General features: G+C 42.0%; 1 protein-coding gene across 6 annotated transcripts in view; it reads left to right on the forward strand.

Moving 5' to 3' along the window:
- slc2a9l2 (solute carrier family 2 member 9, like 2) overlaps window positions 1-14360 on the forward strand; it is a 47814-nt gene extending 33454 nt beyond the window's left edge. For all 6 annotated transcript variants that reach the window (XM_076156550.1, XM_076156551.1, XM_076156549.1 and 3 more), the window contains 4 exons: window positions 983-1084; window positions 1310-1385; window positions 10097-10224; window positions 14049-14360. In XM_076156550.1, the coding sequence (XP_076012665.1) occupies window positions 983-1084; window positions 1310-1385; window positions 10097-10224; window positions 14049-14300 (558 nt within the window). In that variant the 3' untranslated portion in view covers window positions 14301-14360. The remainder of the gene's footprint in view (window positions 1-982; window positions 1085-1309; window positions 1386-10096; window positions 10225-14048) is intronic.
- The last annotated feature ends 3398 nt before the right edge of the window (window positions 14361-17758 follow it).

The raw sequence follows: 17758 nt of genomic DNA on the forward strand, positions 1-17758 counted from the left end.
GGAATCCCACTGGTGAGCAGAGGTGAGGGCAGCACCATGGTTGAATACTTAAATGCTTGAGCTGCTCATCTCTAAAGCCATGTTGGCTATGAAGGTGCCACCATGTCAACCCCTACATTCACATATAATGCAACATGTTATATTCAATGTATATACATTATGTTGTTGGATATATTTGTGACGTCCATTTAGAGTCCTCCTCAAATCCGATTGTCCAGTCATCGTGGCAGTAATCTGTGTTCTGTGAGTTTTGTCTTCAGTATGTCTGTGATTCCTGCTTCACACTTCTGTGTGACTGAAACTGCTGGGACGCGTTCGTCTCTCACATTAACAACATGAGTGCCGTGAGGCAGAGCAGCTACACAGCGCCGCAGTCGGGTTTATTTAGGTGTTGTCAGCATCTTTCACACATCATCACCTTCATCTCCTGACCTCCGTCCCCGCTCTCTTTGTTCTCCTCTACCTCTTCTGTTCCTAAAAAGATCCTAATTTTCTTTCTTATCTGCTATTTTATGGCCTTGGACATTAAGGTTTGATGATGTGCAACAGCAGATTTCACTGTATCCAGCTGCAGTGTTTGCGTATGAGAAGTGAATTTAATTACATCTAAGCTAGGTTGCCGATATTGTTTTCTTTGTAAGTTGAAGCATTTTGACAATATTTGTCACTTACTAGGTCTGTAGTAGACCTAGTTGAATATGGAACCACAGAACAAGTGTTGAAGACCTTTGACCCTGAACCCTCTGTATCTTTTCATGGATCAGTAACTTCTGGGTATCTTCTCATATCAGCTGGCAGCTTACACAGTCTCACATGGCGTAACATGAAATAGCTGAGGGGATGTTGTGGACATATACAGGTAGATGCAGGGTGTTGGAAGGACAAATTCCCAAGTTCCCAAAGCAAACTATTGAGTGTGACACATTAAAAGTGGCCGGTCACGTAATCAATGGAAATTACTTGGTTTGTTTCTGGTCTCCAGGGCTTGGTGATTGAGCGGATCGGGAGGAAGCGCCTTCTCATCTTTGGTTTCATTTCCATGGCCGTGTGCTTCAGCCTTCTTACCGTCTTCCTCAATTTTCAGGTAAATCCTCCTGCTGACCTCATTCCACACACGTGTTGTCACGGCTCACTTCAGGCAAACACACCGTCACCAGACCTCCATGAGCTTTACTGTTTCATCTCTGAAAGAGTTCAGCTTTGTATAATAAAATAACGATATCTGTGACGTCATTATTATTTTGTAAATGAATAATATACATTTCCCCTCTCTGACTGTCTGTGTCCCTCTCTCTCTCTCTCATCAAAGGACCGCACGTCATGGATGCCCTTCCTAAGTTACGCCTGTTTGCTGGCGGTGATTGCTTCCTTTTGTTCCGGTCCAGGTAAAAGCAACTATACTCCTCGAACGGCTCAGAAATGAGATATATCAATAAGATAACTTCTTCTTTAACAGGTTGCCTCATTTACATTGGACTGTGCTTCATTGAACTATGCATTGTCACAATCCAATCAATCAGTCCGATCCGCTGCTCTCTATTCACATCAGAACATATCAATACAGCTCAGTCTTCAGGGCCTTTCGTGCGTGTCGGTAATTAGAATGGCAGCATAAGGTGCTAGGCAGATCATGAGAGCTGGAGTGGAATGGGTCTTGGTGGGAGGTTCACTTTGAGTTTCAAGGTGAGACTACCGTTGTCATCACACAGATTCACAGCATACATCCTCTCTGAATAACAATGTCTCCGGGGTAAGTTAATGCTCAGCTCAGTGCCTCGGTACATCAGGACAACATGAGAACAGGGAGCAGCAGACAGAGCAGCCAAAACATTACATCTGATGGTGATTTGATTTTCTTATTCTTACCTAACCACATTTCTTCTTAAATAGTGCAGCAGAAGGCACAGGCGGCCGGAAACTGGCCGACACAGCCACGCTCACGATTAACCTGATCAATTAAACTATGCATTCAGCAACACCGCCAATTAACACCACTCGGTATAATCAGGACATCGGCAACAATACATGAGCCAAAGCACATCCATGTTAATGTCGTGGCTCTACTAAGCCATGTTATGACATCACGCACACCAAGCTACAAACAAAAGTCATTTTATGGATCATAAAAGTGTTTGAACATTGAATTTCAGTGCAGCTGTCTTGTAAGCATCCTAGCTGAGCCGGCCAACAAGCATTTAGCATCCAACAAAGCTTGAGAGGCTTGCTAGCCAACCGGACAAGCCAATCAACAGCAGGCCATTTTAACTTTGACATGGTGTTACAACATTGTCTCTGCAATAACTCTGCCAATATATGGAATAATTGTGAAGTTTGTAATGTCCTAAAACTATATCCATATGCTCAGTGGTATCCACGCTATGGCTGAGCCAAGATCCCACACTCCACTCTGCACAGCTGACTGACCAATCAATTTGAGTGAAGAATATTACTCACCTACATTGATTTCATCGATGGTGGTTTTAACCAATGGTAAAGCTTCCTAGCTCCTGATTGACATCCTTCTTTGCTTTAGAGAGGTTTTGAGCTTAAATAAATGACTTATTTAACTAATTTTTGCCTTCCTGAATAGTACAGAAAATGACCATACTTAAGTAAAAGCTTCAGTAAAATATGTTCAACTGGTACAGATTACAGCAGGAGCATCGGGAACACAAATGCAGTTTCTCTAGGGAGTTCTATGAATTCTGTGGAAAGTTATTGATATAACAGTACAAATATATTATGTTCATTTTTTGAAAAACTGGTGGGTTTTTAACTGTATTTTCATGTATAATGATTTTTTGGTGAAGGTGTAGAACAATTGAGAGCTCTGCTGTGTTTCTGTCATGTTTTTATAAAGAGTTATAAGCTTAAAGACTAGAATACAGGCAATATTTTACATTACTGCCTTATTGGGATTTTAAAGCCCCTGTACATTAGTAAGAAGTAGAAGAAGAAAGGAAGGACGGGGACAATAAAGTTCAACCGTAACTGCAGCGTTCAGAATCAGAAGAGCTTTGTTGCCATGTTGGTGTGTGTGTGTGTGAGAGAGAGAATGAGAGATCAGTGCAGGTGTGCCCTTTAGTAAAGGACAGCCTGTAAAAAAAAATTTGATTGAATGAGTGACGGCAGAACGAAGATCAGACGATTACGTCTCTCAGAAGCACACAATGATGCATACCCGTCATGAAAACGTGCTCCTGCTTTCTGCAAGGCGTTTATTTCCTCTGTGAGATCGTGTTGCTAGTTAGATACCTCCGTTTTAATCCCCCTTTCCCTGTGTTTAATTCTCTCTCCCTCTCTGCATTCGACACCTCAGTAAGTTCATTCACGCATGGTACACTTGACCCCAGTATTTAAAGTTTACTTGCCAACTGGTCCTGTCGTCAGCAGATGAACAACATCTCTTGCATCCCCTCGCGTCTCCTTGCTCAGTAGTGCACGTAGACGCACCTGACATAAGAGGGCTTTTTCATTTATTCAAATTCCTCAGTCAGGATAAATTGGTTTTTCGATCATATGGCTGTTTCCTCATATGGCTGCATTCTCATTAAATATCCATCTGCACCTCCATTAGAAGCACCGTTTGAGTTAAATGATAGTGAGAGTAAGTATCTGGGGCAACACGAGTCCATTTATGCTACGACGGGAACAAATTACGACCAATTTTGATGACTCTACACATTAAAAAGCTTATTATGGATTTGGAATGGCTACTTCCCCAAGAAGTGGCCATGTAAACCCTCTAAGCGTCGAGGCAGCAGTGGTAATTCAGATTGTTGCTTGTTTCATTAAGATGCCCCACTGCTCCCACTGCAAATTCTGCTCTCCAGTCCATTTTCTGCACAGCTTTTCAGTGGATATTTTCTTCATAAGGGGCGACCGGTGCTTCAGGTTTTCCAGTTTGTCAGGGGTACATATGTTTGAGCTCTTTAGATGTTCACAATCACACAACTGAGAGCAAAACAACAGTGCAGAAGGAAAGCCAGATCGACTGAAAGTGAAATGGGTGGTTTGGCCGTACCTGGGACAGTAAGTATCAGGGATTCCTTTACACCAACTAAATGAACTAATTCGCTCTTTCAGACAGAGACATTTTATTTGCATCTGTCTTCACTGGCTTGTTCTTGTCCCCCTGCCTCTAATGCTCCCGGGGTGCCAGTGTCATCTCATTTCTCTCATTGTAAAGTGCCCTGAGATACGTTTGTTGTGATATATCAATAACATTGAATAAAATTGAATTTCATTAAATTGAAAGTGTTGATTCTCCCGGGAAGTGTGGCAGATTTTTTTGCCACCTCGTCAAACCAGAGAAAGAGATTTTTTTCACGAGCCATTTCCTCCACACCCGCCTGATTTGAGTGCCTGTATGTGAAACCTAACAAGACCAGATAGATACACTCGCTGCATTGTAATTTGGCTCTGCCTCTGCATTCTGCTCAGTGGATGGGATGTGGGGAATTGATCTCTTACATATTAAACCAGTAGTCACTGCATTAATGTAGTTGTTGGTGTGAGATTTTACACTGACAGGAGCCAGTCAATATGTTTAACCCCTTGAGAAACTAAAATAGGCAAGGGTCATTTTTGTTTCAGTCGTCAGCAGCCTTTTTCTTTGTAACTGGTGTTTACAAATCACTGCTTGACATTGATTTGCGGAGTCGTACGATGGATCAGAGGGTGAGAGACAGTCTAATTTCTTCCTTTCACCATCCTCTCTTTATCGCAGGATCATGGATTAAAGTAAAAACATTTTCTTGCTACAGTGGCATAAACAAGCCCATCTGGTGTGATAAAATGCAAATTGTATTCTTTTGTGTGCTATACTGAGAGGCTGCTGGGAGTTGAATATGGAGAAGCAGCAGTCAGTTACTATAGATACACGTTGTTGACTGATTATAGGAAAATAATTGTTCCCCATCAAATGAATTGAGTCCTCCATTATCTTAATGTAAATTGTGTGTCAACAAAAGAAAATGACCCTGTCTGCACCGTACCTGAGCTGCATTGACTGAGAACGCTCCCCTGCCTTCATTTGCTCTTTGCCCTTTTTAATATCCCATCATTTCAGAGACATCTTTGATCAATAGATTGCGTGTCCAGTTTGTTCCAGTTGATTGATCTAGAAGCAGAGAAGAATAGTTTCACAATGTTAACAGCAACCAATACCTGCCAGTACCAAGCAAAGAAATGTAGTCTGAGCTCCCATCCCTAGACATTTCTGACTAAAAAGTGGATTGATTTGGATTCAGCCTATTGGGGGAACCAGAGAAGAAACAGACAAGTGGAATTAATTAAACATATAAAAACCTCATTTAGTTCATATCCTATACATTCAGAACTCAATGTTTAAAGCGGTCAGATAGAATGTGATTACAACCTTGCAGATCAATGAATCGTAATCTTCCTTCCATCATATTTTCTGTTCTCCTTCCTTTGAACCGGCTGTACTGTAAGACAGTGTTTTTCAACCTTTTTTGAGCCAAGGCAGATTTTTACATTAAAAAAAGAGTCACACCACCAACCAAAAGTGTTACAAAATGAATCTTTCTATAAAAATCAATTTAATTATACTTACGCAGTGTGAAACCTGGGACTGTTTAGATGACCACAAAGCTGATATCCTGGCAGGAACTGAAGAAAGGCACACATGAAGCTCTTCCTCAACATCTCTCTGTCTCTCTCTGTTTTTAGTTTTCATAGCAGTGATGCTTGAAGAGCTCAGCTCACATAGATATGTTGTGGAACAGAGCAGTGTCGAAATAGCTCTGTTTGCAAGAATGGGGAACTCATTGGCAGCAGTCAACCAAAAACTGTCCAAAAATTGATCAGCCAAGTTTAGCTTCAAACCACGGTCTTTCTCAGTTCAGTTAGATCCTCCTGCTCCTGCAAAGTCATCTGTGTTCCAAAAAAACTGCTGCTGAGCTATATCGATCCTAACCCAATCAAGGCTTTCGGTGGAGGTTGAGGGAAAATAGAATGACGACTTATTAGAGTTTTCAAATGTTTACCTATTATCTCACACAGTACAGCAGTGTTGACATCTCCCTGCAATTTCTTAGTGAGTGGGAACATGTCAAGGTTGGCACTTTCAAGACGTTGCCAGAGGCACACCTTTGAATAAAATCCATTTATTTTATCTGTGCTAGTGAGCAGGTTTTCATTTCGGCCTTGAGGCCTCACTCTGCTAACAAAGCCTTTGGTGGACCTGACCATGGCTGCTGATCCATCAGTGCAGACACTCGTTTTTCCCACTGAAGTCCTCCTTGTTCAAGATATTCTGATGTAGTTTCTTCTCCTGTTGTTTATCCTGGCATTGCCTTGCAAAATAGGAAGTTTTCTCTGATGGCATCTCCATCCATAAAACGCACATTGGCCAGGAGTTGAGGATGTCCACTAATGTCCGTAGACTCATCAAGTTGCAATGCAAATTTCCCACTGATGCTTATCTTTTCCAAAACAACCTTTTTGATGTCTGCAGACGTGTCATCAATACATCTAGCAATTCTGTTATCTGAGCGAGGGACTTTGGCTACTTCTTTAACCGCGTCAAGGTCCAGAGGCCAGTTCGGAGTCGTCATTTTTCCTTGTTCAAATATTTATCCATCGCGTGACTAAATAATATTATTTTGGACTAATTAAGTCAAGTTGGATAATTTCCTACGGCACATCTGACGATCTCTCACGGTACACTAGTGTGTCACGGCACAGTGGTTGAAAATCACTGCTGTAAACAATGATGAAATGGCTTATCAGTGGGAGAATTCAGACCAGCTTCTATGAGAGGGACAAGTTTTGTTTTCCTGTAGTTTCAGAGTGGGACTGCACAAACTTGCAAAATCTGATTATTTAAAATGTACTGTATGTTCATGGAGATGTTTGAATAATTCCACCCCATATTAATTTCAAAACCAATAATCTGCAATCATATCTGCAGTTACTGTCAGGTCAGGGGAGCCCACTGTGTGCACAGACGTTATTAGAAGATTAAATTGCAAAAGTAATAATGGTGCAGTAGTATGAAGGCTGATGAGTTCATGGACAGAAATGTCTGATCATCTTATTTTCCATTTTCTTTGGTTTTTGTAATTCTGTCATTATCCTGGACTCAAATCACAGTTGTGTTAATTACACATAAATGAAATTTGATACCAAAATAATTGAGTTATGTAAAAGGGGCGGATGTTCCAATTCTTGATTCATGATTCCGACGTTCTAGTATTTCTCTTTTGTGCTATGAACACTTTGTCCTCATAGCTCATACGACTGTGCCAGAAATATGTGGACGGATTTATTCCCCCCCACATCTGGGGACAGCTGCTTTGAAGGAGGACTGTAATGATTTCTCGCCTGCCGCCTGGGTTACCAGCTGGATCAGGTTCTTTCATAGATTGGGTGTATGGAACGACTCTATGCTTGGGTGTATTTTGGAGTCTGCTGTCTTTGTTAGTGTCTAGTGGTCGCCATGGATGGAGGATGTGCCAGTTTAGTCGCTGTTTTAAAGACCTACATCTTGTTTTGTTGGTATCATTTTCTGTTTGGAATTTATATTGGCTGTTGCATGCAGTGCAACTGGAGCTCACTGGCATGTGTTTTCCATGTTCTGTTCTTGATCATCTCCTTGGCCTACTGTAGGGGGCAGGTTTTCTATCAAATATCTCTATCAAATCGAATAAAATAATAATAATACATTTAATGAAAATAAAGTTCTCGGGAACCACCCCTTTTACAAGTGGAATGGATAGCAGCCTCAAGGATTCACCATAAATTTCAACTATCTTAGTTATCATAAATTTAAAGGGAATAAATTGAGGATTAGGTAATCCATTCAAAAATCAGTCTAGAACAGGGGTCAGCAACCTTTTTAACTGAAAGAGCCAAAAAAGCCAAATATTTGTAAATTCCTTAAGAGCTGCTTCACAATTTGCGCTGCGATCAGCCGGTTGGACGGGGGGATTATAATCACAGTATAATTATTTATTACTTGTTAATCGTGTTAGACAATGTCAGCTAGACATACCTAGAAGATATGAGGTCTTGACGTAGCAGAGGATGGATCAAACAAACAAAACCAGCTAGTTTTAAAATAACAAGGTTCATTAAACTCACAATAACAACTAAAAGTCACAACCATGAATATAATAAACAGAAATAATAGGAACAAATAAAAGGAATTATTAACAAGGGAGTCAATCCCAAGGGATCTATGCTGATAAGCACATTAGAGAACACACACAGAAAACCTTTGTAGTATTAACTAGTTCAAACACAGTATCCCATATACAATACATACAATATCTCTATCTAGATCTGCCCAGATGTCAAGCCTTACTTTGTGGAACCACGTCCTTGTTGTGGTTCACCTTGGGATCGGATCACCAGCGTCCTGGCGGTGCTAGGCAGGTCAGTGTGCCGGTAGGTTGATCAAAAGGGTAGGCCTGCTGGGCTCCAAATCTTTGGTCCTGGCGGGAGGCTTGGAGGAATTGGAAGTTTGTCGACGTGAAAAGAAGGTCCACAATCGTCAAGGTGGGGGGGATCGGAAGATGAAGCTATTTGAATAAGTACCGCCTCAGGTAAATGAATAAATGAATGAGGCGATACTGCAGGAGAATGAGCGTCCAGATTACATTATTGCTCAATGTATTTTAGATTACATTAGATTCAACTTTATTGTTATTGAGCAAAGTACAGGTACAAGCCAATGAATAGCAGTTAGCATCCAACTAGAAGTGCAACAATGTACTATAATATATACACAATCTTGCCTGCCCGTCTTAGGGTCCGGGAGGCGTACAGGTCCTGGAGGGACAGCAGATTGCAGCCAATCACCTTCTCCGCACAGCGTATGATAGTCTACTCTTGTCCTTGGCAGTGGCTGCAGTGAACCAGACGGTGATGGAGGCCTCTGCTGGGCCTTTTTGGTGAGGGAGCTGATGTTAAACTCCCACTTGAGGTCCTGGCAGATGATGGATCCCAGGAATCGTCAGGGCTGGACACTAAATGAATGGCCACAGTATAGAAGAGTGTATGGTAGCGTTGTGTAGCTCGTTCTGTAGGTTGACAATGCAATTGACAGATAGACTCCTTGTACTTCTCTACTTCAAGGATCAACTTTATGTCGTCCATCTTAAACAGTTTCACAGTTGTACTGAAAGACCAGACGGCAAAATGATTGGTGCTTATCAGGTTCAGGCCCATCATGGTGTGTAGACTGTGAACAGTTACATTGGTTAACATGGGTGCGGAAAATAACTGCGTGCCACAGCACTTCGATCACGTTGTCAGTGGTGTGACACTTCACATGCTTCTGTGTCCGTTTTGGCTCTGGGGTTACACTCAGGGAAAACAACAACTCTGACTAATGGCTATGACTGTCACACCAAATACAAATGATCAAAGTTTAGACCAGAAAAGTATTATCACAGATTTACCATATTAGAGAACACAACTTCAAGTTATGTCTTTATTAAACCAAGTATTTAAGATTGACTTACTAATTTCTTTCATAATGACAACATGCAAGGAAAGTTCACCTGAAATGCCATTCCCCTCCAACTGTCCCCATGCTAACATGCCATGGTTTATGATTCACATTTAAACACGCTTGCAAGTCAAATTATATTTATTTCTGAAGGATACAGTCAAAGCTGTGGTTGCAGTGGTAAAGAACTTTAAGTCTGCTGAACACGAAATCAACCTGAAAAATACATTTCCTGTGAATACTTAGCAGAATGTTCACATTTACCTAAGGTGTATTAAGTTTGTTTTGCTCCGTCTTTGTTGCTATATATCATTTTTATCTTCAAATACACTGTGAAATTGTGACAAGCCTGTTCTGATCAAAGGAGCTGTGTGTTGGGTGGTGATGTTATCTGGAGGAACAATGATGAGGGAATGAAAGCACAAAGCAAAAGGCAAAATGCTAAATGAACAGTGTTATGGATGTTTCTTTTGTGGACTCACCACCATTCTACCCCGCAAGCGGACGACGCGTTATGCATCTTTAAGCAATCTCTGACTGTACGATGCTGTTAAGAACAATCAGAGTTGTTTTCTGTTGTCTAAACCTGAGTCTCCGCTCTGTTTGTTCTGTCAGGTGGGATCCCATTCATCCTGACAGGGGAGCTGTTTGAGCAGTCATACCGCCCAGCTGCCTTCATGATCGCTGGCACAGTAAACTGGCTGTCCAACTTCGCTGTGGGCCTCCTTTTCCCCTTCATACAAGTGAGTCTCTGCATTCTAATAAGATGTGATTATATTAGGGCTGGGCATCCATCAATCCATCCATCCATCCATCCATCCATCCATCCATCCATCCATCCATCCATCCATTCATCCATCCATCCATCCATCCATCCATCCTCTTCTGCTTATGCGGGGTCGGGTCGCAGGGGCAACAGGCTAAGCAGGGCATTCCAGGCATTCCTCTCCCCAGCAACGCTTTCCAGCTCCTCCTGGTGGACCCTGAGGTGTTTGCAGGCCCGATGAGATATGTATTCCCCCCATGAGTTCTAGGCACACCCTACTGGGAGGATACCCCAGAAAACCTCCAATGGGAGGCGTCCAGCCCATCCTGGTCAGATGCCCGAACCACCTCAGCTGGTTCCATTTAACGTGAAGGAGCAGCAACTCTACTCCAAGCGCCCTCTGGATGCCCAAGCTCCCTACCCTATCTCTAAGGCTAAGCCCAGCCAGGAGGAAACTCAATTTGGCTGCTTATATCCGCAATCTCATTCTTTTGGTCACTACCCAAAGCTCATGGCCATAGGTGAGAATTGAGATTTGAGAATGGAGAGCTTCAGCCTCCGGCTTAGCTCCCTCTTGACCACGACAGTCCAGTACACGCGTTACTGCAGACACAGCACCCCCAGATACCCCAAGATACTTGAACTCCTTCGCTTGAGGCAGCAACTGATTCCCAACTCGCATGGAACATTGCACCGTATTCCGCCAGAGCACCATGGCCTCAGACTTGGAGGTGCTGACTCCCATCCCGGTGACCATAGAACTAGAACAGGATAGAACCTAGAAGCTGCCTGTCTGGGTGCGTGGTGGTGTGTTTCCTGTGTCCGTCCCTGTGGGAGTGGAGCAGCCTGTGCCCTCTGTGCCGAGGACGCAGCTCAGATCGACTGTTTTTAGATGCAGAACTTTGCCCTCGGTTACTTTGTGACATTCATTGTGTCCCACTTCTCCAACATTAGATCCTAATGGTGTTTGACATTTCAATCTTTGTGACTTTGAAATGTACATAAATATACTGAAGTTCATGCCCTCTTAAGTCTGTATTATCCAGATTACTTCACTAATTTATTTGAATTGTATTATTTTACTTACAATAATTGGTGTCAAGTTGTCCAGACCAGAACGGTTTTGTGTGGTTATATAACATGTGTGTCTTCATCAAGACAGACAACCTGGAAGAGGCGTCCTCAAGGAGTATGAGCATAAACGACGTCCAGAAGCAACAGCAGTGATTTAAAAAATTCATTGGTACACGACTGCTGCTTCCAGTACAGCTGATGACTCAAAAATAACTGGCTACTACAGTTACTACAGTGCAGCCATCACCATAACACACACACACATCTTAAATGAGCTGTGTACCGCCTGTGTTGTGTTGTTAAATTGCATCTAATTTACTCTTAATTGTGAAGCTGTATGCTCAGCGTGTCATTCGAGCTAAACACCTTCTAGAAACACCATTTCTCCCTGTGTATTGCAGAGGTCATTTATGTATATAAATGTGTGAAGCTCTACCAGTTTCAGAAAGGTTTGGTGCTCACATGCAAGTAATCCTCTCTGCTGTGTGTCATCAGTGTTCAATCAGTTTACAGCTACATTTGGAATGTGGAACCTCATCTGGAGAGTGTCGCGAGATCCACAGGACACTAATTACACGCCACCTCAGGCATGTCTCACCTCATCGCAGCACCAGATTGGAACTGCTATTTGTCGGGAACAAGTAGATGTCAGTCTGTGTACACACATCACTATTAACGGCCACATCAAAAGCTGCAGTACAGTTTAATCAGCACCTCCCTGACAACGTTTCAACATGAAAGATGATATGATAGAATAGACACTGGTTGTAATGTGATGGAATTGGTGGCAATATATAAGTCATAAATCAGTCAGTGGAAGGGCAAGTAGAAAACCAGTGTGTGTGTAATTATAGAGATAATGGAAGCGAGAGGTGAGCATAAGCGGCGTCACAGAAATGGAAAAGTGAGGGAGACGAGGCCGACCACTGCTGGTGGGGAGAGAGTGGAAGAATGTGAGAGACAGAGGGTTATTTTTAGACAGCCAACACCACAAATGTTGCAGGGTTGGTTGGCTGCAGAGGCAGCGGTGAATCGACTCGCTCCCAAACACTCGACATCGCAGTCGCTGCGGTGACTCACTGCTGGTGACTGACAGGCAACTGAATACAGCCACAACCACACTTGATGGTAGCTCATGGATGCGGATCAACTTTGGTTAATGACAAGTTCCCATTTCTTGTCGGAGTGTGTGTGTGTGTCAGTGACAAAGAAAGAGAGAGAGCTGTTGCAGCTGCCAGCCTCTATGGTTTTCCTCTCCTGCTTCACGCACGTTTGACCAGAAGTTCACCTCACTATCACTGAACAATGAACATGAGCCATCCAACTATTCTAAAGCAAATGTCACATGGAAGCAGAAATGCAAAAGTTGTACATTCGCTTGGCTCGATAAATGTGGTCATCGCGTTCCACGTGTTTGGATTCATTCAGGAGATACAGCTATTTTTTGAAGAATGAGACTAGCCCACTCGACTCTGGCAGCCATTCATAGCAAAGCGGTGAGGAATATAAAAGAACAAGGAAAAGGGCTTTTGTTGGGCTTAGTCCTGACAGCAGTTAATGTTCATAAGGGAAATAAAACGTTATTATACATCTGACCTCGCTCTCCCTGAATGAATCATTCCCTTCGTTCTCTGTTTCCTGAGTCTCCGTTCAGATCCCGTTGTAGTTTGCCACGTTGACGCTCTTTTAATTTCCACAGGGATCTTTTTATCTTTCTTGGTATCCAGCTGCTTTGTTGCCTTCTCCAGTCTCAAATCGTCACCACACTTTGAAGAAATAGGCTTGAAATAATGGAAACTGGGCAGTTTGTGCACAGACTGTATGTTTGTGTTTACATGCGTGCTCAGGTTGTCATTCCATAGCACTGAATTTTAATGATGTTGTCCGTTATTGTCCTCCTAGGATGTGACACCATTCACATAATCCATTCAGTCCTTACGCCCATGTAATCTTGTGTACAAACCCAAGAAAACCACAACTGCAAACTTTTCTGTCAAAGGTTAGTCCGTGTTTACAGCTCAACCACATTCCCATGTTCCCATCAGATGTACGTCCACGAGATAAGACTTCTCGTCTCGTGTCGTCCTAGCTCGTCCTCCCTGAGCAGCATATCAGTGCTAGTGCAAACTCCTGCCTGTTTGGTGCTTTTATCTCAAAACGTTTGTGCATCTATTGGTGAGCATATAAGGATTCTATCAAAAAGCTTCTCTGGTTATCTGGATTCTGGCAGATTGCAATCTTTGTGTGATTACATCTTTATATGGATAACAGATGGATGCACATCTAACAAACGCAAACCTCAGCCGTGTGTTGAATGTTTTGGATGGCTGAACATTTAATGATCAAATCAATCGATCATTGTTTGTGTAGGTATAGCTGTTAATAAAGTTTCTATTCAATCTTCATTTTTCACATTTTAGAATGTTTCATGTTTCTTCATGGTATTTTATCTTACTTTTTTATGTTCCCTTAATGTATTTTTAGACTTATTTAATGCATTGTTTGCTTTTATTGCTATTCATGCTTTATCTTGAGTTGCTGCTTTGTATGAAAAGTCTAAGTTTGATTGATTGATTGATTGAAACCTGATAGAAGGTATAGGAAATGAGTTGCAACAGAATAAAAAATAAAGATAAACATTTCTTTTCATTTTCACAAATTTTGCAGTGGTTTTATGGTAAAGGTGGACACAATGTAACCCCCAGCTCTATGTTTGTGTTCCTGAAGGAGGCGCTGGAGACCTTCGCCTTCTTGGTGTTCACGGCCGTCTGTGTCCTTGGTGCGATATACCTTTATGTTGTTCTCCCTGAAACCAAAAATAAAACTTTTATGGACATCAGCCAGAGCTTTGCCAAGATCAACAAAGTCACCGTCCCCTCCCCCACCCACGAAATGGAGCTGGTTCTGTCCATCGACGTGGCGAAGGACGTGAAAAGTGGGAAATGCCAGCAAATCGTGGAGATGGAAAGTTCCTTTTAACTGAACTCCAATCTTGTAATATTTACTAACCAGAAGTATGTTCTGTTTTTTATATATTTATTTAATAACTGTGATCCACAAAATGAAATTTGATTATTCCCTTTTGGGATTTGTTTTGTAAATGTTTTATATAGGTAGAATATTCAAGGATTATTTTTAATATTTCAGTTTACATCAATGCCTGCTTTGTCTGTGTTAATAAAAAAAAACTGGACAACCGTAGCGTTCATGTGTGTTCTGTTACACCGATATAGAAATAATGTCAATACTTTACAGAGCCACAGGCTTTGTCACACGAATGACTGGAAACTTGAATACCGAATAGTTTCTCTATTCCTGGCGGGCCAGGATGAGGGTGTGGGAATGTGGGGTTGTGTGGTTTTTCTTTGTTGTTTTTTCCCCTTGTTCTTCCTTTCTCTCTCACCACAGCCCATGATGCGTTCTGCCGCTGCCTGTACGGTTGTTTGTCATCCTAAAAAAACTGTACCTTCGAGATCATCAAACTAGCAACACTGATGTCATTTGAAACTCTGCTGTTACATTATTATGTCATTAAACATAACCTTTGCTGACTGTGGCATTAACAGGATGTATGTATAAATGTATGTATAAAAATAATCCCCATATGACAATGTCTAACACACTTGCACCAATGTAACAACAATGTGACAATTTGGCTTCACTAGTATCACTCTGGTACAGAACACAATTATTCATCAGCAATATCGTTATTTTTTTTCCTGTACTACCCGACTGTACAAGTCCACGTGTGTATCACATTTCCTAGATCTCATTAATATGTCGCTCATGGCTATTTCTGTGCGGATGGAGATTGATTATTTGCCATTTAATCAGAAAAAATAAGCTCTTCTAGACCCAAAGGCTTTGCCTATAAGTACAGTCTATTTGACAGACAAACTCGCTACCTTCCAGACTCATTGGAGGTAGGGAATTTGCTGCACTGCGTGGTGACAAAATGTTCTAACATGGTTGACCAAGCTTATGATGTTGTGGTAACTTAAGGAATATTTGTAATGGCAGCAGTGTTTCCTAATTAAATGTGTTACATACTGCGCATTTTGAGAATTCATCTATGTAAGCTAGGCTATACAATTGTAGCTAGCTAGCTGAGGATATTTGCTTTATTTTGACATCAACCTACATACCGAATATATATTATTATATTATATATACAGTATATAATGTGTATGTGTTTCAGAGTTCAGTGTGAGTTCAAGTTAGTGGAAAAGGTGTTTTGTAAATAGCTATGCTACTGAAAAGAGTTAAGTTAGTCCAGCAGCTACTTGTAGTAAGCGAAGCCCCAACACTGATTGTCCCAAATGGATTTTATGGATGAGAGGAAGGATTACGACCCTGACACTAATCTCCGGGCACATAAACAAGGAGAGTGAGCCCACGGTGCAGAAATGACCTGACAGGGACAGGTTTGGGTTTATCCAAATCTTTATCCAAATCATCTGTTCAGATGTCAGGAGTCAGTGGCGGAAGGGATGTGAATAAAGGCAGAGATGGTGTGGCAGAGACCGTGTGGCAGAGACAGTGTGGCAGCAATGGCTTGGCATAAACGGCTTGGCAGAGACGGCTTGGCAGAAACGGCTTGGAAGAAACGGCTTAGCAGAGACGGCATGGCAGAGGCGACGAGCCATTGGACAGCCGCTAGATCCGCTCTATTGCCTTACTCGGAACCCGCACACACACAGCATAAGAAGGTCTTTGGTTGGAATCCTGTGCCAGTGTGTGTTTCCTCCCCTCTTCATGTGTTTGCTTCATACTTCTGCAATTGACCTCGAGGATGTTGTTCCCTGGGTGCCGCAGTTGGTGGAACAGCAGAGCATTAATATCCCCACAGGAGAGCGTGAAAACATAAAAACACACAAAGGTACCAAGGCATAGAAATCACTATCCCATGACAAACGTGAAGGGAAATTGGAATCGAAATTGAAATTCGACTTAAGTGAAATTCACTTAAGTCGTGGCTCCAGAGGGGAACTAAAAGGACGAAGTCTGCGGATCAGGAAGAGGATATTTTAAACAGCCTGAACGACGGTGAACGCAGTGCGAACGTTAGCAGCAACATTTGTAGTATGAAGTGTCCACAGCACCAGTGGAGTTTTTTGTACGCAAACTTGATGAACTGAGGCAGTCCAAATGTGCAATTCAGTTCTGTGGTGCACCTGTGGTTAAGCACAGGAGGCTTCTTATTGTGCCTAGCCTCTGCATAGCGAAAGCAGGTAAGCCGCACACAATTGGTGAACAGCTGTGTTTGCCATTAGCCAAAGAGATGGTACACATTATGGTGTGGCAAGAAGATCGCCAAACAGTTAAATTTTGTGCCACTTTGTGTCACAGTGTAGAGCCATGGCAGATGACGTTAAGACAACACTGATTGAACGCATTAAAAATAGTCGCTATTATTCCATCGAACTGGACGAGACTACTGATGATGCAGGTTTGGCCAATTTACTTGTTTATGTCAGATATGAGCATGATGGTGCAGCTTAGGAGGACTTTCTGTTCTGTCAGGCCTATAAGAGTTATAAATAGTTGCCAAAATGCTGTGTGTTTGAAGTACAGTTGGTTGTGTTTTTGATTTATGTTCTCACATGCTGTGTGTGTGTGTGTGTGTGTGTGTGTGTGTGTGTGTGTGTTAAAACATGCTGTGGGTGTAAGAGGGACTGCCCCCTGCCCCATATAGGAGAGTTGTTCTAGTACCAATTTGTACAATGTGGCTGTGATTGACAAAGGTCAAATTAAATAATATTCTTATGAGGAATAAATGTGCTTTCTGTTTGTATTTTGCATAGCAGCTGAATAGGGTAGGCCTACTGTATTTTAACGGCCATAGTGGTGGTACTTGGACAGCCAAATATTTTCTGAGGTGGTACCCGGTGTGAAAAGTTTGAGAACCACTGTTCTAGAGTAATTATGTTGATCCATCGACAGAAAAACATTTGAGGCAGAAATGTTAAATGCTAATTTTGGCTTGTTTATAACTCTTTATGATCTCATCACAGAAACAGAGTTCACAATTGTTTTCGACACCTTCGCCATATAATTCCATGTGTTGAATAAATGTATTCTAAATGAAAATACAGGTTAAAAACCCACGTATTTTTCAATAAACAAACATGACATTTTTGTACCAAGAACTTTAAGCAAGAGTCATACAACTCCCTTGTTTTCCCAATGTTCATGTCTGAATCTGTACCAAATCTGAGCCGTCTACGCCCAGTGGAAGATATATTACTGAATGTTTTACTTAAGTGTGGTCATTTTCTCTGAGTTGGTGGTGTATACCAGTGTTTTTCAACCGGTGTGCCGTGAGAGATCCTCAGGAATGCCTTGGGAAATTATCCAACTTCACTTAATTAGTCCCAAATGGGACAGAGTACTATCCACTCAAAGTGATTGGTCAGTTTTTCTGTGCAGGTGCGAGT

Source organism: Genypterus blacodes, unplaced genomic scaffold (genome assembly GCF_046128005.1).
Source record: "Genypterus blacodes isolate CSIRO-AG114 ecotype Tasmania unplaced genomic scaffold, CSIRO-AGI_Gbla_v1 ptg000070l_1, whole genome shotgun sequence".
NCBI classification, from domain to species: domain Eukaryota; kingdom Metazoa; phylum Chordata; class Actinopteri; order Ophidiiformes; family Ophidiidae; genus Genypterus; species Genypterus blacodes.